The following is a 27,983-nucleotide window of genomic DNA, read 5'->3' as shown; positions in this document are numbered from 1 at the left end:
CATATGCCTAGACTAGGCTTCCAGTGACTAGAGGCCCTGGTATGCCCATTCTCTCTACCTGCCCTCTTCTCTCCCTCCCTCCCTCTCTCTGTCACAGATAAGTAAGTAAGTAAGTTCATAAAATGCTTAAAAATTGTTTGAAATTGGGCAGCACTTTGTAATTGATACCACTCTGAAGTGCTGTTTTGGAAAGCAGCTACACAAGTCTTCCACGTGTTCTGTTGTTTTTGTAGCCCTACTCGGATGTGTTAGAGCATACCGTGTGATTGTAGCATTAAGGTGGTTATCTACCAAAGTAACAGTTACATAGCAGAAAGCTGGCGTGTGTGTGTGTGTGTGTGTGTGTGTGTGTGTGTGTGTGTGTGTGTGTACATGTATTTGTTACTGTGCACATGTGGAGGTCAGAGGCCAGCTTTCTGCTATCTGTCCTTGCCTCCCACTCCCTTGAGGCAAGGTCTTTGCTGTTTTTGGTTGCCTTTGCTGTGAGCCTCCTAGCTTCTGGGAGTTCTTCTGTCTCTGCCTCCCAGCTCCTCATCAGAATGAGAGACTTGCCACCACTTCTGGCGATCCCATGGGGCCTGAGAATTGAACTCATGTTCTCAGGCTTGAGCAGCAAGCACTTTGTCCACCAGTTCACCTTGCCTGTAATTACTCTTTAGTTACCACTAAATGTTCCTTTTTGAGTTCAGGAAATAGTCTTCAAGACAATTAAACTTTTTGTAAAATGTGTAAGAAAAAAACCTAGAGAATACCTGTGTTTTTACACACTGTTTATGATGGTCTTGCTTTCTGTGTATTAGTTTCCTTATATCCAGCCTCATCAAATAATGACTGAATTTTGGGAAGGCTAGAGTTTGTGTCTTTAGCAGAACCCTTGCCCAGAGTGTATGCTTGGTATTTGTTTTGTAAGTAATTATTATCAAAGAAGGTAAAGCAGGGCTGGAGGGATGGCTTAGCGGTTAAGGCATTTGCCTGCAAAGCCAAAGGACCCAGGTTCGATTCTCCAGGACCTACGTAAGCCAGATACACAAAGGAGTGCATACATCTGGAGTTCGTTTGCAATGGCTAGAGGCCCTGGCATACCCATTCTCTCTCTCTGTCAAATAGATAAAAATAAAATATTAAAAAAAAGAAGGTGAAGTAACTGTACTTAATGTAACTATATTGATCTCTTGAAACAGCTGAGAAAAGTTGTAGCTGAATTTATGGGGAAGCTTGCTTCTGTTTTTTTTTTAAGTAGATTAAAAAAACATATAATTAAGTCATGTAGATGCCATAGAAATGCACACAAAAACTGGATTTAAGTTCCAGCTTTATTTTTAATGAAATACTTTCTACTAAAAGGATATATAAGCCAGGTGTGGTGGCCCACGCCTTTAATCCCAGCACTTGGAAGGCAGAGGTAGAAGGATCGCCATGAGTTCAAGGCCACCCTGAGACTACATAGTGAATTCTGGGTCAGCCTGGGCTAGAGTGAGACCCCGCCTTGACCAAAACAAAAAAACAAAAAATTAACCATGGGTACTGGAGCCCCAGACATCTTTATAAACTCATGTTTGGTTTAAAAATTCGAGAGTTCAATATAAGAATAGTACTGTACATACATAGGCTATGGTATACTCACATGCATCACTGAGAAGGCATAGAAGTAGTGAGGACACCCAGTGCTCAGATCTCAGTTCTAGGTACCGCTCTTCAGTAAAGAGAAGCAGAAGATTTTGGATGCATGACTCATTGTAGCGTTTGGGTAGGAAGATTCAGGATCTGTAGAAACAGAAAGTGCTTACCAAACAAACAAAACAAAACTGAAAGACCTTCAGGGTTTGGTATGTGCCTATAACCCTAGCACTTGGGAAAAGTGAGCAAGAGAGAACTGAAGTCCATCCTGGGCCACAGAGACTGCAACTGCCTCAAAGTACAAACAGCCCAGTGTGGTAGCACAGAAGTGGTAAGGTTGCTGTGAGTTTGAGCACAGTGTTGGACTACAAAGTAAGTACCAAGCCAGCCTGGGCTGAAGTGAGCCCATACCTCCAACAAACAAACAGAAAACAAAAACCCAAGCAAATAACAACAAAAACAAAATGAAAGGGACATAGGAGCCAGTTTTTTTTTTGGGGGGGGGAGCCAGTTTTTTAAGAAACAAGGAGCACTTTCGGCAGTTGTATGTTGCCTTCCAGTTTTAGTGTATGTGCTGCTGAAGCAAAGATCAGCTGTAGGAGTTTAAGTTCCCAGTGTCTAGAGGTGTAACAGTTTGAGCAACTCAGTAATCATATTTAGTTATTACCTGAAGTGGATTATAAATATCACTGGTTTCATTCCATACCAACATTAATAAATGACTAGTCAGGTGTGGTTGCTCACAGCATTAATCCACTTAGGGAAGCTGAGGTAGGAGGATTGTTAGGAGTTTGAAGCCACTTGGGGCTACTGAATGAGTTCCATGTCAGCCTGTGCTACAGTGAAACCCTGCCTGGGGGGAAAATTAAAAACAAAACCAGCCAACTAACAAAGTAAACTCAGATAAATGGATGGGTTACAGAAACTTGAGTATAGGAATAAAGCTTATGAAATATTTGTAAATCCGTCCCTCATTCTCCCACTACCTTCCCACTACCTTACACATAAAGAATATGTGGGAGGAGTGAAACAGGAACATTGCCAGGGGAAGCCTGCAAGATGCTGTCCACAAGTGATCCAGGTGAAATGTAACCATTGATGTCCTGGAGATAGCATATGTCACCGTTCGTTTTGTGATATTTTCCCGAGAAAAGCTGCACACAGATCTTGGAACAGGTAAAGGACATTACTGTTCCCAGCATGATGATACAGTCCTATAATCCCAGCATTTAGGAGGCTGAAGCAGGAGGATTGTGAGTTGAAGGCCAGTTTGGGCTGTATTGTGACTTCCAGGCCAGTATAGGCTATGTAGCAGGACTCTTGTCTCCAAAACCAAAATGGACATTAGTAGAAAAATTAGTGTAGTCCATAGAAAGTCAGTAGGTTATTAGGTAGTGGTTATATATTAGTGTTAATTTCTTAAATGAATTTATATGCTTTAAAAAGTATTCCATTTATTTATAAGAGAGAAAGAGAGACAGGCAGGCAGGCAGATAGAGAGAGTGGACACACCAGGGTCTCCAGCCACTGGAAACTTAACTCCAGATGCATGCGCCACTTTGTACATATATGGCTTATGTGGGTTCTGGGAAATCAAGGCTGGTTCCTTAAGCTTCACAAGCTAGTGCCTCAACCACTACACCATCTCTCCAACTCTCAAATGAATTTATGAGATGACTCTGTACACACTTGTAACTCTTCTATAAATCCTCAAAGGAGAGCACCTACTAAGAAAAAAATAACTCAACTGGATGTAGCGGCCTATACCTCTAACCCTGGCATTCATGAGACTCAGGTCTGAGGAGCACCATAGTTTGAGGCCAGCCTGGGTTGCAGAGTGAGTTCTAGGTCAGCCTGGGCTAGAGTGAGTCCCAGCCTCAACAAAGCTACAGGTAGCCAGCAGTGATCAGTCTGTAAATTAACATGATAATTGACCTTGTCCCTTCCGATGTGTTTCAGCTTCATCTGGAGGTCTGTGCAGAGTGCTTGGCTAGCACATGCTAGGTCCTGGCTTGTCGTCTGAGCATTATTATTAGGGGTGTCATGGCAGTGTTCACACCTGTAATCCCAGCATTTGGGAAGTTCAGGCAGAAGTAGTGCTGACAAGACCAGCCTGGGCTGCAGAGTGAGATCTTATTTCCACAAAACAAAGCCAGGACTGGAGAGATGGTTCAGTGGTTAAGGCGCTTGCCTGGGAAGTTTAAGGACCCAGGTTTGGTTGCTCAGGGCCCATGTGTGCCACACACAAGGGAACACATGCATCTGGAGGGGTTACAGTGGCTGAAGGCCCAGGTGTGCCTATTCTTTCTCTCTGTCTGCCTCTCACTTAAAATAATTAATTGATTGGATAGATGTCTTAGTGGTTAATGTGCCTGCCTGGAAAGCCTAAAGACCCAGGTGTGATTCCCGTGTACCTACATAAAGCTGCCTGCACAAGATGGCATATGCATCTGGAGTTTCTTTGCAGAGGCTGGAGGCCCTAGCACACCTATTCTCTCTTTCTCTTTGCCTTTCTTTCTCAAATCAATAAATAAAATAAAGAATCAAAGAATAGATAGACAGTACAAAAAAATTAAAGATAACAGGAGCTAGCAAAGGTTTTGAGAAAAGGGAACCCACACATACTATTTTTAGAAACAGAAGTTAGTATAGCCATTCTATTGCTGGTATAGCCAAAAGACTAAAACCGCCATCTGATCCCACTAGTGCGAACATAGTCCGAGGAAATGATATCTGCTTCAGAGAGGCCTTTGTACTTCCATGTTCACTGCTGTGCTACTCAGAATCACTACGATGTCAGCTGATGTGTGGACAAAGAAAATGTACACATGCACTTTGGAATTCTGAGCATCCAGACCAGTACTGCCTTCCTGTCATTTGGTTCTTAGTTTGGTTTTCATATACATTTTCCTGATAATTAGTGGTGTGGAACATTTTGGCAAAATCATTTTTGACCACTTGAATATCTTCTTTTGAGAAATGTCTTTTTGTATCTGTTCCCTTTTTTTGTGTGTGATATATGTGTGATGAATGAAATAAGCTAGGCCCAGAAAGATAAGCCTATGTGGAGTCTGTGAGAGTTGACCTCATGAAGTTGGCAATAGAACAGTAGCTGCCAGAGGTGCAAAGAATAGGAGGGAGGAAGGAAGGAAAGGGATGAGGAAAAGGCCATCTCTGGGCTCCAGTTACTCTTAGATAAGAGCAGGAAGTTCCGGTGTACAATTATATGATAGTGTGACTGTAAGTGTTGTAAGATTTCAAAAAGCTAGCAGAAAGGATTTAGAAAATTTTACCATAAAAAATGATAAACGTTTTGGGAAAGAGATATATTCCTGTTTAATGTTATACAATGTGTACATGCATTGAAACATTACATATTATTCCATCAGTTTGTGCAAATTTTATGTTTTTATATGTCAACTAAAAGTTAAAAGTTAGTAAGCCAGGCATCATGATACACAGCTGTATTCCTAGTACCTAGGAGTTGGAGGCTCAAGAATTCAAGGCCAACTTCTATTTAGTGAGGTCCATGCTAGCCCGGGCTTACAAGAGATCCTGTCCCCAAAATCAACAAGAGCAAAATTAAAGGTAGAAAATCAGCCAGTCATAAAGACAGTGTTCACTCACAGAGGAATTGAGATTTAAGTTGGAAAGCCATGAACAACTAACTGTGTTGCTTTTGATTAAACTTCCATCAAAGTGTGTAATTTTACATCTGCTGTACCACTTTATGTATGTGTACGTGTTCTGTTGTTGAGATCGGGGCCAATCCTGATCTCATTGGTGTGCTTTTTCAGAACTGAAAGTTTCTTCACTCATTGCTGAAACTACATCCTGACAAGCAGCAGCTTAGCAAAGGAATGGCTTTATTTCCGTTCACAGCCCGAGGGGACACTTTCTGCCCTTTGGGGAAGGCCCAGGCCTACTGGCCACATCCATGTGCAGTTCAAGTCAGGATGCTGAGTGTGAGCATGAAGGTCGGTATTTATCACACCTCAGAGCCCATCTTCCACTTTCCAAAAGACCCTACTTATTTTTATGTTTCTTTTTTTTTTTTTTTAAGGTTTAGAGAGACTTTATTAGATTAAGAGAAGGAAAGAGGAAGGAGTATAGAGAGTCCCCACCATGAGGGAAGTGAAAGCCCTTTTATTTTTATTAATACTTTTTTCTTCTCTCTCTTTTTTTAAAAAATTTTTAATGTATTTTATTTGAGAGAGAGAGAAAGGAACTGAGAGAGAGAATGGCCTCCAGCCACTGCAAATGAACACAAGACACATGTGCCACCTTGTGCATCTGGCTTATGTGGGCCCTGGGGAACCGAACCTTGGTCCTTTGGCTTTGCAGGCAAATGCCTTAACAGTTAAGCCATCTCTCTAGCCCTCTTTTTCCCCCCTTGTTTGTTTGTTTGTTTGTTTGTTTGACAGGGAGAGAGAGAGAGAGAGGGAGAGGGAGAAGGGGGGAGGGAGGAAAGGAGACAGAGAGGAAGGGAGGGGGAGGGAGAGTGGGCACACCAGGGCTTCCAGCCACTGGAAACCAACTCCAGATGTGTGCGCCCCTTGTGTATCTGGCTAAGGTGGGGCCTGGGTAGTCGAACCTGGGTCCTTTGGCTTTGCAAGCAAACACATTAACTGCTAAGCCATCCCTCCAACCTTTTTTTTTTTTTTTTTGAGGTAGGGTCTTTAACCCAGGCTGACTTGGAATTCACTATTTAGTCTCAGGGTGGCCTCAAACTCATGGTGATCCTCCTACCTCTGCCTCCCGAGTGCTAAGATTAAAGGTATGCGCCACCATACCCAAATGTTAGGCTTTTAAAAAAAAATATTTTTGTTGTTTATTTTTATTTATTTGAGAGCAACAGAGAAAGAGGGAGAGAGAAAGAATGAGCGTGCCAGGGCCTCCAGTCACTGCAAACGAACTCCAGCCAAGTGCGCCCCCTTGTGCATCTGGCTAATGTGGGTCCTGGGGAACCGAGCCTCGAACTGGGGTCCTTAGGCTTCACAGGCAAGTGCTTAACCGCTAAGTCATCTCTCCAGCCCTATTAGGCTTTTTTAGTTTGTAGATTATGTGGTGTCTGTGTGTGTGTGTGCAGATGTGAATTCCCTGTACATATGCATGCAGAGGCTAAAGGAAAACATTGTGTTCTTATTTCTAGGGGTTTGAGTGTAAGTATCGTAGAATTTCTTGTGTTTGTGATTAAGCCTCAGCTGGTGGAGTCTTTGGGAGGTGGACCCTAGCTGGGGAAGGTGTCAGTGGAGGTAGGCCTTGGGATTTTATAGTTGGCTCAGTTTGACAGTACTAGGAGTTGCTATGGCAATGTAGTGCCTCCATTCCCCAGAGACCCCCTCTTGCTATACTGTCCCACCAATGCAGCTTTTCCTGGGTGGGTGAGGCAGAGGTAGAATGATCACTGTGAGTTTGAAACCAGCCTGGGACTATATAGAGTGAGTTCCAGGTCAGCTTGGGCTAGAGTGAGACTCTACCTAAAAAACACAAAACAAAACAGGGCTGGAGAGAAGGCTTAGCGGTTAAGGCACTTGCCTTCAAAGCCGAAGGACCTAGGTTCAATTCCTCAGGAGCCATGTAAGCCAGGTGCATAAGGTGCTACATGTATCTGGAGTTCTTTTGCAGTGGCTGGGGTCCCTGGTGTGCCCATTCTCTCTCTACCTCCCTCCACCCACCTCTGCTTCTTTCTCTCAGTCTCAAATAAGTAAATAAACAAAAACAAAACAAAAAAATAAACGAGGCGTGGTAGCTCATGCTTTAATCCCAGCACTTGGGAGGCAGAGGTAGGAGGCTTGTTGTGAGTTCCGGTGCTGTCACCCTGAGACTCCACAGTGAATTCCCGGTCAGCCCGGACTAGAGGGAGACCCTACCTTGAAACACCAGGAAAAAACAAAAAATAAAACTGGAAGCTGAAGTAAATCCCTTTTCTATTTGGGTGTTTTGCCCCAGTATTGAGAAGGCAACTGCTGTATCTTCTGTTCATATCCCTACTCAGCTCATCTGCATCATTTCTTGAGACAGTGTCTGTCCTTGACTCCGGAGCTGCTGTTCTCACTTAGGTGGACTGACAGCTGGGCTGCAGCGCGCCTGCTGTCTGCTGCTTGCAGGATTGGGTTTGTGCGTGTGCATGACCATGTGCAGAGAATGTCATCTTCCTTGTTAACATGCATTTTTCTGGCGGTTTATGCAGGTAGGAGGCTTCCTTCATTTGGACAGTGCGATTCAGTTTATTCATAGGTGATTGCTGTCTAAAGAATGACACTTTGTATACAATTAAAAAAATTAATGTATTTGCATGCAGAAAGAGGCGGAAGAGGCTAGAGCGGCACACGAGGGCCTGCAGCCACTGCCACGATCCAGGCGCCCGCCGGACATGGTGCTGGGTTCCACTCAGGTCCTAGGAGCCGCCGGACATGGTGCTGGGTCCACTCAGGTCCCAGGAGCCGCCGGACATGGTGCTGGGTCCACTCAGGTCCTAGGAGCCGCCGGACATGGTGCTGGGTCCCACTCAGGTCCGAGGAGCCGCCGTACATGGTGCTGGGTCCCACTCAGGTCCGAGGAGCCGCCGTACATGGTGCTGGTCCCACTCAGGTCCCAGGAGCCGCCGGACCTGGTGCTGGGTTCCACTCAGGTCCCAGGAGCCGCCGGACATGGTGCTGGGTCCCACTCAGGCCCGAGGAGCTGCAGGCAAGGGCTTGAACCATTCCAGCCGTCTCTCTCACCCTTAAAACACTTTTTATTGAGCCATGTGTGACACAGGCCTTTAATCCTAGCACTAGGGAGGCAGAGGCAGGAGGATTGCCGTGAGTTTTAGGCCAGGGGACTGCATAGTGAATATCAGGTCAGCCGGGGCTAGGGTGAGACCCTACATAGAAAACCAACCAACCAAACAAAAAACCCCAAAATCCTTTTTTTATTAGGACAACTTTCATAAGTTTCATAACACAATAAACCATGTAATTCCCATGCATCACCCCCATTTATTCCCCACCCAGACCTACTCTCATTGACTCCCCCCCCCTTTAGTCTCTTCTATTTTGATGTATTTGTCTTTTCCTGCTATTTTGCGGGTCTTGTATAGGCACTATGAGATCTTGAATATCAGGGCCATTTTGTGTCTGGAAGAGAGCATTTTGAACACTCCTCTGTTACATCTTCTCAGTACTATGGTGACTTCTGAGTTATCCCAGTGGTCACTGCCATGTGAAAAGAGGAGGTTCTCTAAACAAAAGTGAGAGTAGCATTAATATATGACATGGGCTGGGTGTTGTGGCACACGCCTTTAATCCCAGTATTTGGGAAGCAGAAGTAGGAGGATCACCATGATTTTGAGGCCACCCTGAGACTACATAGTGAATAGACTACATAGTGAATTGTAGGTCAGCCTAGGCTAGAGTGAGACCCTACTTCAAAAAAAAAAAAAAGATATATATATATATGGACATGAAGATATATATATATATATATATATATATATATATATATATATATATACATGAACATAAAAAAAGATATATATATATATATATATAGACATGAACATAAACATTAAAAATATATATAGACATGAACATAAACATTAAAAATATATATAGACATGAACATAAACATTAAAAATGCTTAGAGCCGGGTGTGGTGGTGCACGCCTTTAATCCCAGTACTCGGGAGGCAGAAGTAGGAGGATTGCTGTGAGTTCAAGGCCACCCTGAGACTACATAGTGAATACCAGGTCAGCCTGGGCTAGAGTAAGACAGACAAAAAAAAAGTGAAAGTGCTTAGAGATGGCTCAGAGGTTGGGGCCTCAGGTCGCTGAGATGAACTTTCAGACCAGGCACAGTTATGGAGGAAGGGCTATTTATTGAAGTTGACAGATTCAGGGGAAGTTCCATAATGGCAGAAGAAGCTGGCCTGCCTTCACAGGTACAAACAGAGAGAGCAAAAAGCCACACCAACACAGCACATTTCAGGAACCTCAGGCAGAACTCAGGCAAATGCAGGCACTTTACATTTCTTCAGACTGGAATTCCAAATCCACCACCACACCTTACTGTTGGACCCTAAGTTCCTCCCAGTGACACCTTCTCCAGCTAGGTGGCTGCAGATTTAAATTAAACTGCAGTAAAAGCTTGAATCTACTTTGGCCATCCATTCAAAGTACCACAGGGCGCCCGTCTGCAAAGTCTTAATGCGGGTTTGATTCCCCAGTAACCACATAAAGCCAGATGTACAAAGTGGAGCATGCGTCTGGAGTTCTTTGGAGTGGCAAGAGGTCCTGGTGCTCCCATTCTCTCTGTCTCTCTTTGCTTGCAAGTAAATGAATTAATATTATTTTAAAACCATGCTTAGAGGGCAGTTTGATGGGCTTAAGATATGCATTTAGCCAGACAACAGTCATTACTCCCTTAAGGTGTATGACCTCTGTCATATCAAAATATTTATTGATAATTCAAATATTTTGTTAAATCTAAGACTTAGAACAGGGTCCATCAAACTATAGCCCACAGGACAGAATCTATGTGCCATGAATCTTTTGGAAGTCTCAGGGCATAAGATTGCTAGCTGAGAATTTTATAAATGATTGGAAACAAGTCAGAAGAGTTATTACATGGCATGTAGAAATTATATGAAAATTAAAATTTACTGTCCATAAAGTTTTGGAGTTTAATCGGGTGGTGGGGATTTGAGATCATTTCATACCATTTGGGTTGGCCGCAAACTTGCTGTGTGGCCGAGGATGCCCTTGAACTCATCTTCCTACCTCCACCTCCCAAGTGTGGTGATTATAGGCATATTGCTGCCATGCCCTGGCTGGTGTTAGTAAAGTTTTATTAGAATGTACCTTTTTCAATGACTGCATTTGCATTACATATGACATAATTGATTACTGGAAAGAGATTGCATGGCCAGCATAAACAAGTGTTTAATAGATGGTACTTTTAGAAAAAGTTATCTATTTCAGATGCAGAATTGTTGCCAAATTATTTTTTTGTTTCTCAGGATCCCCCCCCCCCCCCCAGGCTTAATTAAAGTCAGTTCTCACTATAACCCAGACTGACCTGAAACTAACTTTATAGTTCCCAGCTGGCCTCAAACTCAGTGATCTTACTTCTGCCTCCTCAGTGCTGGAATAATTGGGTGTTGCCCCACCACAGCCTGCAAACACATGGGAGGTTTTTGAAATTTATTTTAATTTTTTGTCTTTTTTCCAGGTTCCTTTATATGTGTACTTTTCTTTCTCCTTACTGTGGAAGATCCTTTTAAATATTTTCTGTAGAGTTGATTTTGTCTTCAAATATTCCTTTAGCCTGCTTTTGTTGTGGAGTGTTCTTATTTCTCTGTCTATTTGAATGGATAGCTTTGCAGAATAAAGTAACCTTGGTTGACATTTGTTATCTTTCACAACTTGGAATATATCATTCCAAGCCCTTCTGGCTTTTAAAGTTTGTTTTGAGTAATCGGCTGTGATCCTGATGGGTTTGCCTTTGTATGTGACTTGATTTTTCTCTAACTTCTTTCAAATTATTATCTTTGGTTTCTGTGTTTGGTAGTTTAATTATAGTATGCTGAGTAGAGGTTCTTTCCACGTTTTGTCTGGCTGGGGTTCTAAAGGCTTCCTGGATCTGCATTGGCATCTCTTTCCCAATTTGGGGGATGTTTTCTTCTATGATTTTTGTTGAAAATGCCTACTATGCCTCTGGCGTGAAATTCTTCTCCTTCTACTATACCCTGAATTCATTTTTAAAATGTTTTTGTTTATTTTTATTTATTTATTTGAGAGTGACAGGCAGAGAGAGAAAGAGGCAGAAATAGAGAGAGAGAGAGAGAGAGAATGGGCGTGCCAGGGCCTCCAGCCACTGCAAACAAACTCCAGATGCGTGCGCCCCATTGTGCATCTGGCTAACGTGGGTCCTGGGAAATTGAGCCTTGGATGGGGTCCTTAGGCTACACAGGCAAGTGCTTAACCACTAAGCCATCTCTCCAGCCCCTACCCTGAATTCTTGCATATGATCTTTTCATAGTGTCTCAAATATCTTGAAATTCCCATTCATACCTTCCTATTAGCTTGTCTTCCTCTTTGTTGGACTGTATTTGATCTTCCACCTGCTCTTCTGGTTTAGATATTCTGTTCTCTCCTTCATCTATTCTACTGGTGAGACTTTCTAGAGCTTTTAATTTGACTTACTGTATTCTTCATTGCTAGTATTTCCTTTTCTTAAAAAGAAACTTTAATTTATTTATTTGAGAGTGACAGGCAGAGAGAGAAAGAGGCAGACAGAGAGAGGGAGAGAGAATAGGCGCGCCAGGGCCTCCAGCCACTGCAAATGAACTCCAGACGCGTGCGCCCCCTTGTACATCTGGCTAATGTGGGTCCTGGAGAATCGAGCCTCAAACCAGGGTCCTTAGGCTTCACAGGCAAGCACTTAACTGCTAAGCCATCTCTCCAGCCCCATTGCTAGTATTTGTGACTGGTTTTTCTTTATTATTTGTTTCCTTATTCATGTTTTGTATTGACCTCATTTCATTAAATTGGTTTCCTGTATCTTCTTTGATTCCTTTGATTTCCTCAAGCATATTTATAATCATTCTTTTGAAATGTTTCTCAGGTATTTCCTCTAAATCAGTCTCACTGGAGGTCATTTCTGATAGATTTATAATTTTTGGTGGATTTATATTGTCTTGTTCTTTTGTGTTTCTTATAAGAGATTTTTGCATGAGTTTTCTAATTATCTTCAGTGTCTTCTTAGTCTTCTTAGAATGGCAAATCCGACCATCCATCAGATTTAATACATAATTTACCCTGACATGGAAGGTGCAATTAGCACTTCCAATGCAAGCCTGTATATACCAGGTTTATTTGGTGGGTACTGACGTGCTGTAATCAATCCCAGTTACCTTTTGGGATGTCTTTGGTCTCAGCTATGCTGTGCGCCTGCTTGGGTCCCTCTCTACTGCCCTGTGGGCTCAGGAAGGCTGGCTGGATCACTGCTGTGATAGCCTGGGCTGGGTGCTGTGTGGGTGAGCTCCCTTCCCCAGGTGTCTGGTGCATGCTGCCTCTTGTGCTGGTGGTGGGGGAGGGGAGGCTGTGGATGGTGGCCGAAGTTCTCCCACTGGTCCTCATGATTCTCTTTCTCACCAGCTGCTTCCCTGTCCCTGCTGTCCTCCCTTCAGGTTTCTTGAGTTTGCGAGGAGGCTGGTGTGAGTGGAAAATCTCCTCACCTGGCTTTTCCTGCTGGTTAGGCCAAGCCTGCCGGCTATGGCCATGGGAACCTGGTGCTGCTACCGGAGCCATTTCTGCGCCTGCTTCAGTGGTTTCAAGACACACTGGATCTCTCCTACCTCAATGCTGTGGTTGATAATTTCTTATACACCTTCACTTTTTAGTAGAAGAGTGCATCTTTCTTTTCTTTTCTTTCTTTTTTTTTCCTCTCCTAGGCTGCTTTGGCATGGTTCCTACACAGCCATCTGAACTGGACTGGAAGATTCTCTCTCTTTTTTTGTCTTTCTTGAGGCAGGGCCTCACTTTAACCCAGGCTGACCTGGAACTCACTGTGATCCTTCTTTCTCAGCCTGGGATTAAAGTGTGCCCCACCACATTACTCTCAGGATTTTTATGTGTCTGTGAGGAAAAAGGAACATCAGTTTTGGGTGTGTAAGTATGATGTAGCATCAGAGTTTTGTGTATGTGAGTGTGTTCAGTGCTGGTTCCGAGTTGTGAGCTTATACCATGTCATGATGGCCCTAATTCTTCAGAGCACACCAGAGCAAAAGCTTAATAATCTAGTAATGACCCTGGCTGTGTTTTAGCATTTTACACTTGAGAGATGGTGTGTGATGGCTCTCACCTGTAATCTCACAACACTGGGGAGGTTAAGGTAGGAGGATTGCATCAAGTTCTAGGCTACATTTGTTGGCTCCATAGTCAAACCTTGTCTCAAAAAATTGCAAAAGACAGACCAAACCAAAACAAAAATACATTTAAGAATCTAATGTAAATAAAATATAACTTAATTTTTTGCAATTAACTTTTCCTTTTATAGGAAATTAAGCGAGAGGCAGAATCCAAGGATGACGGTTTGCCCATCAAACGGGAGAGGCATGGAAATGTAGCAAGTCTTGTTCAGCGAATGAGCACTTACGGACTTCCAGCTGGAGGGATTCAGCCACATCCACAGACCAAAAATATTAAGAAAAGTATGTATTCATCCTTTCCTGTTTACTTACATCCAAATAGGATAGTTTAGGGGACTGGAGAGATGGCTCAGCAGTTAAAGGTGCTTGCTTACAAGGCCTGGTGCCCTTTGTTCAATTCCCTAGTATCCATGTACAGCTATATGCACAAAGTGCTGCAGGTATCTGGAATTCGTTTACAGGGGCTAGGGGCCCTGGTCCTCCCATCCCTCCCCCTTTCTCTCTCTGCTTGCAAAATAAATGAATATATTTTGAAAAACAGTTAGGATAGTCCAGGCTGGAGAGATGGCTCAGTGTATAAAGCACTTAATGCTCTAGGCTGAGTATCTGAGTTCAGATCCCCAGACCCCATGCAAAAGCTTGAAGCCATGAGCCCATGGATAATTCTTTCATCCTAGCTCTCTGATGGCAAGATGGGTGGAAGACAGGACAGGAGCATTTCCTGGAAATGCTTTTAATCCCAGCACTTGGGAGGCAGAGGTAGGATCACCATAAGTTTGAGGCTATCCTGAGAGTGAATTCCAGGTCAGTTTAGGCTAGAGTGAGACCCTACCTTGATGGGAACAACAAGTCTTAAGGCCTTGTTTGTTTCCCCTCTTGGAAAGCGCTTGCAGTGTTACTTAATGGGCCATTCATATATTTGAGGTGTCCCTTTATCTTTGGCTATACATTTCTGTCCGAGTGTTTAACACCAAGCAAATAGCCAAGATCTAATCAAGGATTAATTCTGGAGGATACTAATGGCTCTCCAAAGGAGACTTTTAAGGACCCAGGAATAGCCCTGTAGCTTTTCTGATACTGGTGTTGTCTGTCTGTTAGGATAAGTCAGGGTTGTGCTGGTCAAGTAGTTTTCCCTCTTTGGGAAGCCAGGAGGACTGATTGCTCCTCAATTGTGAATCTCTTGTTTCAGATTGTATGCCTAATTTTTGTTTCTTGGTCTCCATATCATCCCTAATCAGGAAGACAAGTGACTTACCAGTGGGCCAATTTAAAAGTGTCCCATCATCTCCAGTAGCCTCATGACCTGGGAGCAGCGGCCAAAATATTGGCCATTTTAGCTCTGCTGATTCCAATTGGCTTTGGATTCTACATGGGTTATTAATACACTTAGAAAGGAAATTATGTGCATATAATAGCACATTTGATTACTAAAATAGATCTAGTTAAAGAATGGCATATGAGCTGAAAGTCATTTTGTCCAACCTTTTTAAATTTAGTTGTCCTGTGGCAGCCTAGGCCATATCTGAAGCATAGAAAGTAGGCACATCTTATCCTTTAAATATCTAGTAGCTATAAATGCAGGCTGAAAACAACAAAAATCTAAACCAATTAATTTAACCTAGAAATTGTGCAAAAAGACAAGTAAGACAGTGTATTAGCACCTGTTTGATTACTCCAGATACCTGTGTGGATACCAATTAATTACCAAGGAACATTGGAAACAGAACCACAGAGCTTGAAATTATTTCTTCCAGATGAAGACCAGGAGTATGTCTTAAGAGTCAATTTTGTTATAAGCACTGGACTTGAGATGCCCGAAGTGCAATAGTTACTTTACATGTAATAGAGCAGAGTCTGTTCATTGTTGAGCCAAAACAGCTCTAGTACAACCCTAGACAAACCTGTTTGGAAAGAGAAAACACCAGTTGACAACCAATGTTTTTAGCTTAATCTTGACAGCAGTTGACTTTATGTACAACCAGTTCGTTCTTTCTTTGTGTGTGTGGTGTGCCCACATGTATGTATGTATGGTTGCATGTGTGTGTGTATGTACATATGTGTGAAGGCGCTAAAGGCCAATGTTGGGAGTCTTCCTTGATAGCTGCCAACTTTATTACTGAGGCAAGGTCTCACTTGAGCCCAGATTCAGCTAGTAGGTAGTCTGCACTGCCTCCCATGTGCTGGGATCATAGGTAGGTTGCCACATACACCTGGCTTTTGCTTGGGTTCTAGGAGGATCCAAACTCTGCTTCTTAATTGTGTTCAGCAAGTGTTTTGAGCCATTTCCTCAGCTACATAATTAATAAAAGTATAGGAAATGTGTGGAAATTTTTGCCATTTCAGACAACTTCACGGTAGTCTTTGTTTGAGGAGGTTGTCCCCTTAGACATAGACATTTCCATCCAAGCACTAAAATAGAAGCAAGTTGAACATTCCACATCAACAGTGCCAAAGGAGAAAATGTTTTAGCAAAAATATCCTCCTGCCTGCTCTTTTTAAAAGAAAGATTAACTTTTTAAAGGTCAAGCATGTTGGAACTCATTTTGTAGTCTAGGTTGGTCTCCAATTCCTTCTCATTCTGCTCCAGCCCAGGAATCCAGGAATTGGGCCTGCCAAACACACCCTTCCTCAGGTATTTGTACTTGGGGTGGGGCCATGGCTGGAGCTTTCCTTCTCCTGAGATGTCCAGTTGTGTCCACTAGGCATATTGTAGGTGGGCTGCCCCTGGAATGGGGCAGAAGTCCCTTAGTTTGAATGCCAAGGAGTGAGCATGAGAGAGCACAGCATGTGCGGCCAGGGCTCTGGGCGGCCGTCTTCTCAGCCTTCTGCCCTGGGTGCGGGATAGGGCCAGAGCTGCAGTGGCAGCGAGCAGTGAACTTCAGCACTGTACCCCTGTTTGCTGTGCTTTGTGGGTTCTTGTTTATTTGATGGAGGAGCAGGTGATTGCTGGGTGCTGCTATTTAACCATCTTCTACAGATACATGAAAATAATGCATGTGAAATATTCCTTAGCTGAAGGGCTAGGGAGATGGCTCAGTGGCTAAAGGCAATTGCTTGCAAAGCCTGATGATCTAGTCAGTTCCCCAAGTGCCCATCCAAAGCCACACATGGAAGGACACATGCATCTGCAAGTCATTTGTAGTGGCAAGAAGCCCTGGCATTCCCTTATCTCTATCTTCTTCCCTTAGTCCCTCAAATAAATAATGTTTAAAGGAAATAAATATTACTTATTTTGATCAAATAGTCTGAAAAATCACTAGACTGGAGTACTTGTGCACTGTACCATTCTCATGTCAAATGTCTTTTATTAACATTGGTTAATAGGTAATATATCTATCTAAATTATCTAATTTGCTTTTGTTTAATTGGTGGAATCAGATATATAAATGTGCTCCAATGCCAGAAGTCATATATTTTACTTGAAGTTGAATTTATTGAGGGTAAATACATTATTGTGTGGTAGATGTGTCCCCCCCCATAAACTCCAGTGCTGATTGTAATTAATTGTTTAGAACACTGACATGTTTTAAAATAATTTTTTAAAATTTTGTCTACTTTTATTCATTTGAGAACAACAGACAGAGAAAGAGGCAGAGAGAGAGAGAGAAAGGGAGGGAGGGAGGGAGAGAGGGAGGGAGGGAGGGAATAAATGTATGTACATGCCAGGGCCTCCAGCCACTGCAAATGAACTCCAGATGCATGCACCCCCTTGATCTGTGGATCCTGGGGAGTCGAGCCTCGAACCAGGGTCTTTGCTTCATAGGCAGGTGCTTAACTGCTAAGCCATCTCTCCGGCCTAGAACACTGACATGTTTTGTTACTTTCATCTATGTAAGTTCCATGACTATCAGCATGGTATGTTAGAAAAGGTCCTATTTTAAAAAATTATCTCACAAAAAAAAATATCTTTCTTAGCCATTTTTTTTTCTTATTATATCCTTTAGAGACAAAAAGGCGACAGTGTAAAGTTCTTTTCGACTACCTTCCACAAAATGAGGATGAGCTGGAGCTGAAGACAGGTGACATCATTGATATTAATGAGGAGGTAAGGGGAGTATGTTTGCAATAAAGTAACAACGTTTTTTTTAAGCCCCAAGGCAGGGTCTCACTCTAGCCCAAACTGTCCTGTAATTCACTAAGTAGTCTCAAGGTGGCCTCAAATTCAACAGTGATCCTCCTACCTCTGCTTCCTGAGTGCTGGGATTAGAGGTGTGTGCCACCTCACCTGGCCCAAGTAGCAGCTTAAAAAAAAAATTATTTATATGGGGGGGGGGCTTTAAAAATTATTTATTTATATGGAAGGAGCTTTAAAATTATTTATGTGGGGGAGCTTTAAAAATTTATTTATTTATGGAGGGGTAGAGAATGGGCATGCCAGGACCTTCTAGGCACTGCAAATGAACTTCACACTCACACATCATCTTGTATTTGGCATTACAGTACTGAGTAATCAAACTCAGGTCCTTTGACTTTGCAAGCCAGCACCTTGCTGAGCCATCTCTCCAGCCCATAAAGTATCAGTTTAATTCGTGGTCTAGTTTTACAAAAGTGCTTGGGAAGAATATTAATTTTTGTGTAAATTGATACCACTCTTCAATGAAATCTGTCTACTCATCTTTGCTGTTTACTACTAGCTGTGTATTAAATTTCACATTTTCTTGAGGAATAAAAAGTATTTTGAAGCTTAAAATCAATGCAATTTAAACAGCTAAGGATACAGAAAAGCCTTTTGATTCTGAAGTGACTGTAGGCACCGAGCAGTGAGAGAGAACTGCTGCATTTTGCATGATAAAGGAATGCAAAGCAGACTCTTGTCTTTTTAATAATAAATCTTTTGTTTGAATTGTTGCATTTATGCAGTAGGCAACAATATTTCTTGTTACATTTTTATATTTTAGAAAGAGATATACTATTTTTAGCTTCTCATACCTACCTTGCTCTCATTGAAACAGTATTAAAGTTTTACTAGAAGCTAAACATGACATTTTCAAAGTATAGCTATATATTTAAAAAAATATTGTTTGTTTATTTGAGAGGGGAAGGGGCTAAGGAAATGAGTGTTCCAGGATCTCTTGTTGGTACAAAGAAACTCCACATGGATTCACCACTTTATACATCTGGCTTTATGTGGGGACTGGGAAATCAAAGCTCGATGACTGGATTTGATGCCTTTTACAGTGCAGACTTGTTAGGAAGATTTCAAGAGCAAAGGTGCAACTACCAGTTCTTGAATGGGACAGTGTCAAGGCCATATTTGTGCCATGTAAGAGAGAGAGCTTACTGAAGCCATCTTCACCTAATTTCATACATGCCTAACAGTGTGCACCTATTGTCTTGTGCCTGTCCCATTTTGTGTGTGTGTCTCTGAAGCTCCCTCCCCCACCCCACTCCCACCTCAAGAAGCCCTAGAGCTTGGTGTATGCTAGGCAAGTGCTTACTCTTGTTCATTTTTAAAACTTCTTTTTCATTGTCAACTTTCATAATTATAGAAAATAAACCATGATAGTTCTCTCCCGTCCCCCACCTTTCCCGTTCCACACCCAACCTCCATTTTATCCCCTTCTATCTCAATCAGTCTCTCTTTTATTTTGATGCCATCATCTTTTCCTCCTATTATGAGGTTCTTGTGTAGGTGCTAACAGGCATGGTGAAGTCATGGGTATCTAGAGCTTTTGTATCTGGAAGATTACATTGTAAAGGAGTCTGACTCATCCTTTGGCTTTTTATGTTCTTTCTGCAACCTTTTCCACAATGGACCCTGAGCCCTGGAAGGTGTGCTAGAGATGGCTCAGAGTTTAACACTCCTCTGTCACTTCTTCTCTGCACTATGGTGCCTTTTGAGTAATCCCAGTGGTCACTGCCATCTGAAAAGAGAAGCTTCTCTAACCCAAAGAGAGAGTAGCATTAATATAAGGGCATGGACATTAAAAAAAGTGCTTAGCGGGCACTTTGGTGAGCATAGTATATGAATTTTGCCAGACAACAATAGGCATTATTCCCCTAGGGCTTATCATCTCCCTGTATAGTCTTTTGACTAGGTTTTCAGTACCAAACATCTATTTCCTCATATGGAGCAGGCCTCCAGTCCAATTAGGGAGCAGTTGGTTTCCCCCATAACAGACATACCACCATTGCACCAGTAGGCATATTTGGCCTAGCTAACCAAACTTTAGGCTTGCAGCGGTTTGTCACCGTTGATGACTTCTCTCTCCCATACGTTTGCATGCAGCATAGCCTTTTCCAGCTTTCTGGCAGCTGGTCTACAGAGAGGAGGTTTTCAGTTCAGCTCCAGCTTGATTTCTCAGTGACCTGCAGCCAAAGCATGTGGAGTCTTCAGCAGTAGGGTCTTGCCATCTAGTTCTGGTGGGAACCCAAGAGCCTTGGCAGGGGCTTATATGTTTGGGGGGCATCAGGGACCACCCTGGCCAACAACTCATTGGAAGATATTCTGTCTCTGGCAGTGAAATTTTTCTACTAATCATCTATGGCTTATGGATGTGTCATTGTCCAAAAATGTAGGTTTCAATATGGCTTATTCATACCCTCTTACATTTTGTTAACCCTCCTCCCACACTTCCTTTACTCAATCCTTTCCCCTGACCTCCCTTAGACCATTGTATCCCTAGTAATCTACTCATCTACTTACATATATACAATACCTTCTCATTAAGTCCTCCTCTCTCCTCCCTCCCTCCCTTATAGCCCCTTTCTGGTTTACTGGTCTTTGCTACCAACTCACACATGAGAGAGAACATGAGTTGCTTGGCTTTTTGGGCCTGGGTTACCTCACTAAGTATAATCCTTTCCAGACTCATCCACTCCATTATATAAATGTGTCATATCTTCTTTATCTACTCAGCAGTTGAGGGATATCTAGGCTTATTCTGTTTCCTAGCTTTTGTGAATAGAGTGGCAATAAGCTTGGGTCTGCAGTTATCTAAGGTAGTATGATGAGGCTTTAGGATATGTGCTGAGGAGTGGTTTCCCTGGGTTGTATGGTAACTCAATTTTAGCTGTCTCAGGAACCTCCACACTGATTTCCACAATGGATTTACTAGTTTACATTCTCACCAACAATGTACAGGGTACCACTTTTTCCACATCCTCCCCAGCATTTATTGTTAATTGTTTTCTTGATGTTAGCCATTCTGACAGGAGTGGAATGGAATCTCAAAGTAGTTTTATTTTCATTTCCCTGATAGCTAAGTCTCAGTGTGGCTTTGAACTCACAACAATCCTCCTACCTCTGCCTCCAGGCTGTAAAAGGAAATTATAAAGTAGCCCAGTTTTTTTGTTTATTTTTATTTATTTATTTATTTGAGAAAGAGAGAGAGAGAGAGAGAGAGAGAGAGAGAGAGAGAGGGAGGGAGGGAGGGAGGGTTGGGGGGGGAGGACCGGTGCACCAAGGCCTCCAGCCACTGCAAATGAACTCTAGACGCATGCGGCCCCTTGTGCATCTGGCTAATATGGGTCCTGGGGAATCGAGCCTTGAACCGGAGTCCTTAGGCTTTACAGGCAAGCGCTTAACCGCTAAGCCATCTCTCAAGCCCAAAGTAGCCCAATATTAAGCAGGGTGTGGTGGCGCACGCCTTTAATCCCAGCACTCTGGATGCAGAGGTAGGAGGATTGCTGTGACTTCAAGGCCACCCTGAGACTACATAATGAATTCTAAGTCAGCATGAGCTAGAGTGAGACCCTACCTTGAAAAATAAAAACAAAGCAACAAAAACAATCATTGTATAAGTAAAAGGTTAGTAATTTTTTGCACTACTTAGGAAATTATGTTTTTATAGATTCTAAACTTTGTCTAATGCTAGAAAGTCTATCTTAAATAATACATGCTAAAATTACAAACCAGTTTAGTAATATATAAGTGACACTAATCAATCAAGGGCTATATACTTTTTCTTGGTTACATGTTACACTTTGTTATCTGATAACTTTCATAAAAACACATGCTTCATGGGTTATAGTCATTTATACATTCTCGTTGTATATTGAAAGTAAAATAAAAGTATTTTTTGCTGTTTTATTGTCTTTTTTTAAAGGGCATGTTTGCATTATTCATTAGTTTTTACAGCTTAATTTTTCCATAGGGTTTAGGTTTTCACTTAAACATTTTTATTATTTTTGAGTTGTGAACTCTTTCAGGTGGAAGAGGGCTGGTGGAGTGGAACCCTGAATAATAAACTGGGCCTGTTTCCCTCCAACTTTGTGAAAGAATTAGAGATACTAGATGATGGTGAAACTCACGACACTCAAGAGGATTTAGGTAAGCCATAATTGAAATAAACTGTATGACATAGTGTGTATTTTATAATTTGAAACTTTCATTTTTGAGTATTTGATCAACTTCAGGCAATCCACTAAAAGTCAGATCATGATGAGAATAAAACTAACAAAATATCCCGTGTGGTAGCACATGCCTGTAATCCTAGCACTTGGGATACTGAAATAGGAAGGTAACGGTGAGTCTGAGGCCAGTCTGGACTACAGAGTGAGGTCAAGGCCAGCCTAGGGCTGCATATTGAGTTCCAGATCATACTGCACTAGAGTGAGACCCTGCCGCATAAAGTCAACAACAAAAAACAGGGCTGAGGAAGTTGGCTCAGCAGTTAAAGGCATTTGCTTGGAAAGCCTGCTAGCCCAGTTCAGTTCATGTAAGGCAGATGCACAATTGTAGTACAGTAGCAAAAGGCCCTGGTACACTCATACTTTTTCTCAAATAAATAAAAATAAACACCAAACATAATCAAAAAGCATAGTCACATAATTTTAATTTGTTTCTCTTCTGAATTCTATCTTGCTATCAGTTGATTTGAGTTGTCTTTGGTTTTTCAACGTAGGGTCTCACTGTAACCCAGGCTGACCTGGAATTCACTGTGTAGTCCCAGGGTGGACTTGAACTCATGGCAATCCTCCTACCTCCGAGTAAGTTCTAGCCTGGGTCGATTTTTTTTTTTTTAAAATGGTGTATTTATTTGAAAGCTAGAGAGAGAGAGAGAAAGAGAAAGATAGAGAGAGAATGGGTGCCTCAGGGCCTCCAGTCACAGCAAACAAACTTCAGATGCATGTACCACCTTGTGTATCTGGCTTATGTGGGTACTGGGGAATCGAACTAGGTCCTTTGGCTTTGCAGGCCTTAACTGCTAAGCCATCTCTCCAGTCCCTATTTTGAGTTTTAAATGTTTCGTCTTGTATTTTGCGACTTAAGTCATGTCTGCTGGGTATGGTGGCCCACACCTCTAATCCCAGAATTTAGGAGGCAGAGGTAGGAGGATTGCCATGAGTTTGAGGCCACCCTAAGATTATATAGTGAATTCAAGGCCAGCCTGGACTAGAGCAAGACTCTACCTCAAAAAAAATAAAAAAATTAAGTTTTCATTTTGATGACTCTTCTCAGCAATATTCAGAATTTACTTACTTGTCAGATAGGAACTTCCTTTTTAGTTTTTCTTTTTCTATCTAAAATTAGTGACTGTATGTACTACAATTTTCCATCCCTCCTTTTTTTTTCATAAGATCTCTTCACATGCTTATATAGACGTATATGAGAATCACTATTTAGATGCTGATGGTCATCTTGAAGTGGTCAGAAGTGAATCTCTTGGGCAGGGAGATGGCTCTATAGGAGAGCTTGAGGACCTAGATCCCTAGCTGTCACATTGTCATCCCAGCCCTGAGGCAGGTCCTTGGGCTTGCTGGCAGCTAGTCCAGGCCACTGAGAGACGCTCTCATAGACTTGTACTTCTTAGCCTCATCACTTTTCTAGGCCATTTGCTCTGAAGATCAAACTGCAAACATTTGAGAAGTAAATGATAGCTAAGCTGTAGTGTCTTGTTAAGGCCGCTTTGTGGCATGATTTCTGAAATGTTTTGCCTTTTACACATTAAAATACTTTGGAAAGCTAGTTTTTTACAATCACAATTATAACCATCAGTGTAAAGTACACATTACTCATGAATATCAATCAATTACTGTATTGCTTTTGTTTTGCTCTTTTTTTATTAGTTGGCATAGGATATAGACACTATATATAGGAAGGACTGTAAACGTTTTGTGATTCTCAGTGTCATTGTCATTCTTGAAAACATACTGTCATTTTAGAAACTGTTTTGACTGGACCTACCTCTCCTTTACCATCTCCGGGGAATGGGAGTGAAACTACACCCGGATCAGTTACACAGCCAAAGAAAGTTCGTGGAATAGGATTTGGAGACATTTTTAAAGAGGGTTCTGTGAGACTCAGGACAAGAGTGCCCAGCAGTGAGACAGAAGAGAAAAAAACAGAAAAGGTGGTAAATGATGAATTTATTTAGACTAACTTTGTTTATTCTCTCATGCAGCAGGATGTTGTTTTGGGTGGGGAAAGATGGCTGTGTGTGTGTGTGTGTGTGTGTGTGTGTGTGTGTGTGTGTGTGTGTGTGTTTGAGACAAGGCTTCCTTACACAGGCTGGAACTCAAGATCCTCCTGGTACTCCCCCTCCCGTCATGGTTTTAAACTGTAAAAATCAGTTTGCAGTTTTGTTAATTTCTTTTTTTTGTTGTTTAAATTATTTATTTGTGTGTGTATGTGAGAGAGAGGCGGGGAGGAAGGAAGAGAGAAAGAGAGAATGGGTGCACTATGATCTCCAGCTGATTGCAGATGAACTCCAGATGCATACTTTCATGCACTACCTTGTGCATATATGGTTTATGTGTCCTGGGGAATTGAACCTAGATCCTTTGGCTTTGCAGGCAAGTGTCAACCGCTAAGCCATTTCCCCAGCCCTGCATTGCCTTTTTCAAAAGATGTAACAATTTTTTTTTATGAATGAGAAGCTTTTCTGTCCAGATGTGTAATGATCGATGCTTATGTTTGAATCTTAACAAAATTACGATGCTTATTTCTTGGTAAATTCATTGTACATTTTTTTGTAGTGGAATTTAGGTCTTTTAGTTGTAACAGCTTGAATACAAAAGGGAAGAATTTTCTTTTTACCTTTTTAAGATAAAGTTTAATTTAAAAAATAAATTTGATGTACAACTAAAGTGGGCTTTTGGAGATATGGCTTAGCAGTTAAAGCTCTTGCCTGCAAAAGCTTAATGATCCGGGTTCTCTTCCCCAGCATCTGTGTAAAGCCAGATGCACAAAGTGGTACATGCATGTGGAGTTGATTTGTAGTGTCCAGAGGCCTTGGTGTGCCCATTCTCTTCCCCCCCCTTTCCTTTTCCCTTCCCCCTCTTCTTTCCCTTCCTCCTCTTCCCCGTCCCTTTCTCCCTTCCCCTCCTTTCCCCTTCCTTCCTGAAAATAAATAAAATAATTAATGTGGGCTCTTAAATGAATTCAGAATATGATATTAAATTAATTGTGTATTTCTTAACTTTCCTCTGGATCCTCAACAATGATTAAATTTACTAATGTCACTTTAGAATGTTTGGGGAGTTTTATTAGCTACTTACTGGCATTTTCAAGTGGAGTATCATACAATCCATGATTTATATGATTTAATAAGAGTTGGTAAAATAAACCTTTATGTTTTTTGTGTGTGTGGGAAGCTGATCTTGAAAATGTTTTCTTGGAAGGTTTTGTTATCATTGACAGAGTTTCGGAATTTCATTCATTTAAGAGGTCTTTTCCTTGACAGTATAGGTCTTGCTTGTATCTGTTTGTTTAAGTCTTAAAAGTTTAGTGTTTGGTTAATTCAGTTGTATTTCATCTATAAGACTATATTTTGGTTAGTGATCTGTATGAGAAATATGAGAACATTTCAATTTATTTATTTGTTTACTTACTTACTTTCCGACCTTGTTAAAATAGATTCCCATTTAATTTGGACTTAGGAAAGAGTATATCTTCCTGACCCCTGCCCTCCCATAGTGCTGATTCTCTGTGACAGTAAGATTTACAAGGCCTCATTGATTGGGACTCAGTTTTATAAAATGGTGTAGAGCCATAAAACAGCTAGGAATGTTGGAGAAGCAATTCTTGCCTTTTGAGGGACTTTGGCATACATTTTGAAGTAGTCCTTCCAGCTCTAAAAGGTTATGATTGTGTTGATTAAAGTGTGATTAATGATATTATATTAGTAATCATTCAGTCGCCATCAGTATGTCCAGAGTACTCTGTTATATAAAGTGGGGAGCACATTTACTTAATTTTAGATGATACCTGATTGGAAGACAGAGCTAACTGGAGAAAGGAAAATAGTGTTTTGGGAGATAAAAAGTAGTGGCAGGTTAGTTGTTAGTGTATTCAGGATTTTAGTCATTGAAACTTAAGGTCTTGTGTGCTGTTAGTTCTGGGTAGAGAATTTAAGAAAGCACTTGTACAATTAGATAATAATGAAACATGAAGAGTTTATAGAAATCCTTTATCTCATTTTAAATTTGCTAGTTTTTTGAGGTAAGGTTTCACTGTATGCCAGGCTGACTTGCAATTCACTTTGGAGTCTCAGGGTGGCCATGAACTCACGTTGATCCTCCTACTTCTGTGTTTTAGTGCTGGGACTAAACATGCACCTCTACACCTGGCTTATTTTAGAACTTCTAGTATTAAAGCCAGGCATGGTGACACCAGCCTTTAATCCCAGCACTGGGAGGCTGAGTTAGGAGGATTGTTATCCGTTCAAGGCCAGCCTGAGCTACAAAGTGAGTTGCAGGTTAGCCTCAGCCAGGGTAGAGATCTTGCCTCAAAAAAGAAAATAACACCCCAGATATTCTAGTATTAAATCATAATATGAATGTCAGAGCATGTTATTTTTAAGAAACTTAAAAAAACTAGTAGCTGTGATTTGAAGAACTTGATATTAATATTTTTTCATTGCTGAGTTTTCAGTTACACTGACCTGGCTGTAAACAACATTTTGGCAAGCTGGACAACCAGGAGAGAAAGTTTGTTTACACTGTTATTTTTAGTTTTAACTCAAGCTAACTGATACTGTCCTTTTCTCTTTTAGCCTTTAATCACACAGTCACTGGGACCCAAAACTCAGAATATAGAGATTACAAAAATAGACAATGAAGGTAAAAGTAAAGGTAAGGTTTGTAATAAAACTTCCATAGTAGAAATCCACAAATATATTACTGTCTTCTGACACGGGGTGGTTACTCTGTAGTAGTTATTTTAATATTGAATTCTACTAGATGTGAATGTATAGGTTAAGGATTTTTTTTTTTAGGTTAAGGATTTTTTTAGAAGCTTTTAAAATTTTTTTTTAAAATTATTTATTTATGTATTTATTTGACAGAGAAGGGGGAGAGAGAGAAGGAGAGAGAGAGAGAGAGAATGGGTGCGCTAGGACCTCCAGCCACTGCAAATGAACTCCAGACGCATGCACCCCCTTGTGCATCTGGCCAGTGTGGGTCCTAGGGAATCGAACCTGGGTCCTTTTGCTTTGCAGGACAAATGCCTTAACTGCGAAGCCATCCCTCCAGTCTGGATTTTTTTTTTTAATTTAATTTTAAAAGTCATCAAAAAATTACATAGTCTCTTTCTACCACCTTCAGGTTAAGGAATTTTTCATGCCACATTCATTGATTTATCCTCTTAAAAGTAGAGCTGTACCTGGTATATAGGGACCTTCAGTAAATATCTTAATGAGTGATTAACACAATTATTTCTTAATATATGATACTGACTCTTAAGTGTCAAATTTTAAAGTTAATTTCTAAGTTTACCTTAAATAACTTCTTGGATATGTAATACTAAATAGATTCTTAGTATGATTTGCTGAATTAATAATTTGCCAAATTATTTCTGTTATTTCAGCTAAGGAATATTGTAGAACATTATTTGCCTATGAAGGAACCAATGAAGATGAACTTAGTTTTAAAGAGGGGGAGATAATCCATTTGATCAATAAGGTAAGGTCAAGTTCAATGAATGATTTAACTCATTTGTAGAAATATTTTTTAGGATTTTTTTTTAAAAACTCAGAGACTATTAGATTAAAAGAAAGAAAGAGGAGAAAGTACAGAGAACTCTCACCATGTAGCTAGCAGGAGGGATAAAGAACCCACATGGGAATAGGTGTCTCCCCATCTCAGCCCGGGCAGAGCAGGGACCTAGAAGGTCAGGAAAGGTGAAAAGTCAGAAAGCTTTTTTCCCCCCCTTGCCTTTCCTTCCAAGTAGGGTCTTACTCTACTCCAGGCTGACTTGAAACTCACTCTAGCTCCAGGCTGTCCTTGAATTTGCAGTGTTCCTCCTACCTTAGCCTCCTGAGTGCTGGGACTAAAGGCAGGTGGCACCATTTTATTTTATTTTAATTTATTTATTTGAGAGAGTGAGAGAGGCGGGGGGGGGGGGATATGAATGAATATGAATGGGTGTGCCAGGGTTTCTAGCCTCTTGAAATGAACTCCAAATGCATGTACCACCTTGTGCATCTGCCTTAGCTGGGTCCTGAGTAATTGAACCGAGGTCCTTTGGCTTTCCAGGCAAGCACCTTAACTGCTAAGCCATCTCTCCAGTC

General features: G+C 41.5%; 1 protein-coding gene across 1 annotated transcript in view; it reads left to right on the top strand.

Annotated features, from left to right (window-relative positions):
* LOC101596462 (CD2 associated protein) overlaps positions 1-27,983 on the top strand; it is a 100,606-nt gene that overhangs the window by 33,200 nt on the left and 39,423 nt on the right. Inside the window, exons 3-8 of the mRNA XM_012951148.2 lie at positions 13,659-13,812; positions 17,475-17,575; positions 21,682-21,802; positions 23,638-23,825; positions 26,469-26,547; positions 27,281-27,375. Of these exons, the coding sequence (XP_012806602.2) occupies positions 13,659-13,812; positions 17,475-17,575; positions 21,682-21,802; positions 23,638-23,825; positions 26,469-26,547; positions 27,281-27,375 (738 nt within the window). The remainder of the gene's footprint in view (positions 1-13,658; positions 13,813-17,474; positions 17,576-21,681; positions 21,803-23,637; positions 23,826-26,468; positions 26,548-27,280; positions 27,376-27,983) is intronic.

This window comes from Jaculus jaculus, chromosome 8 (genome assembly GCF_020740685.1).
Source record: "Jaculus jaculus isolate mJacJac1 chromosome 8, mJacJac1.mat.Y.cur, whole genome shotgun sequence".
Classification (NCBI taxonomy): domain Eukaryota; kingdom Metazoa; phylum Chordata; class Mammalia; order Rodentia; family Dipodidae; genus Jaculus; species Jaculus jaculus.
The sequence above is the reverse complement of the archived record's forward strand: the minus strand, read 5'-3'. Positions and strand labels throughout refer to the sequence as shown.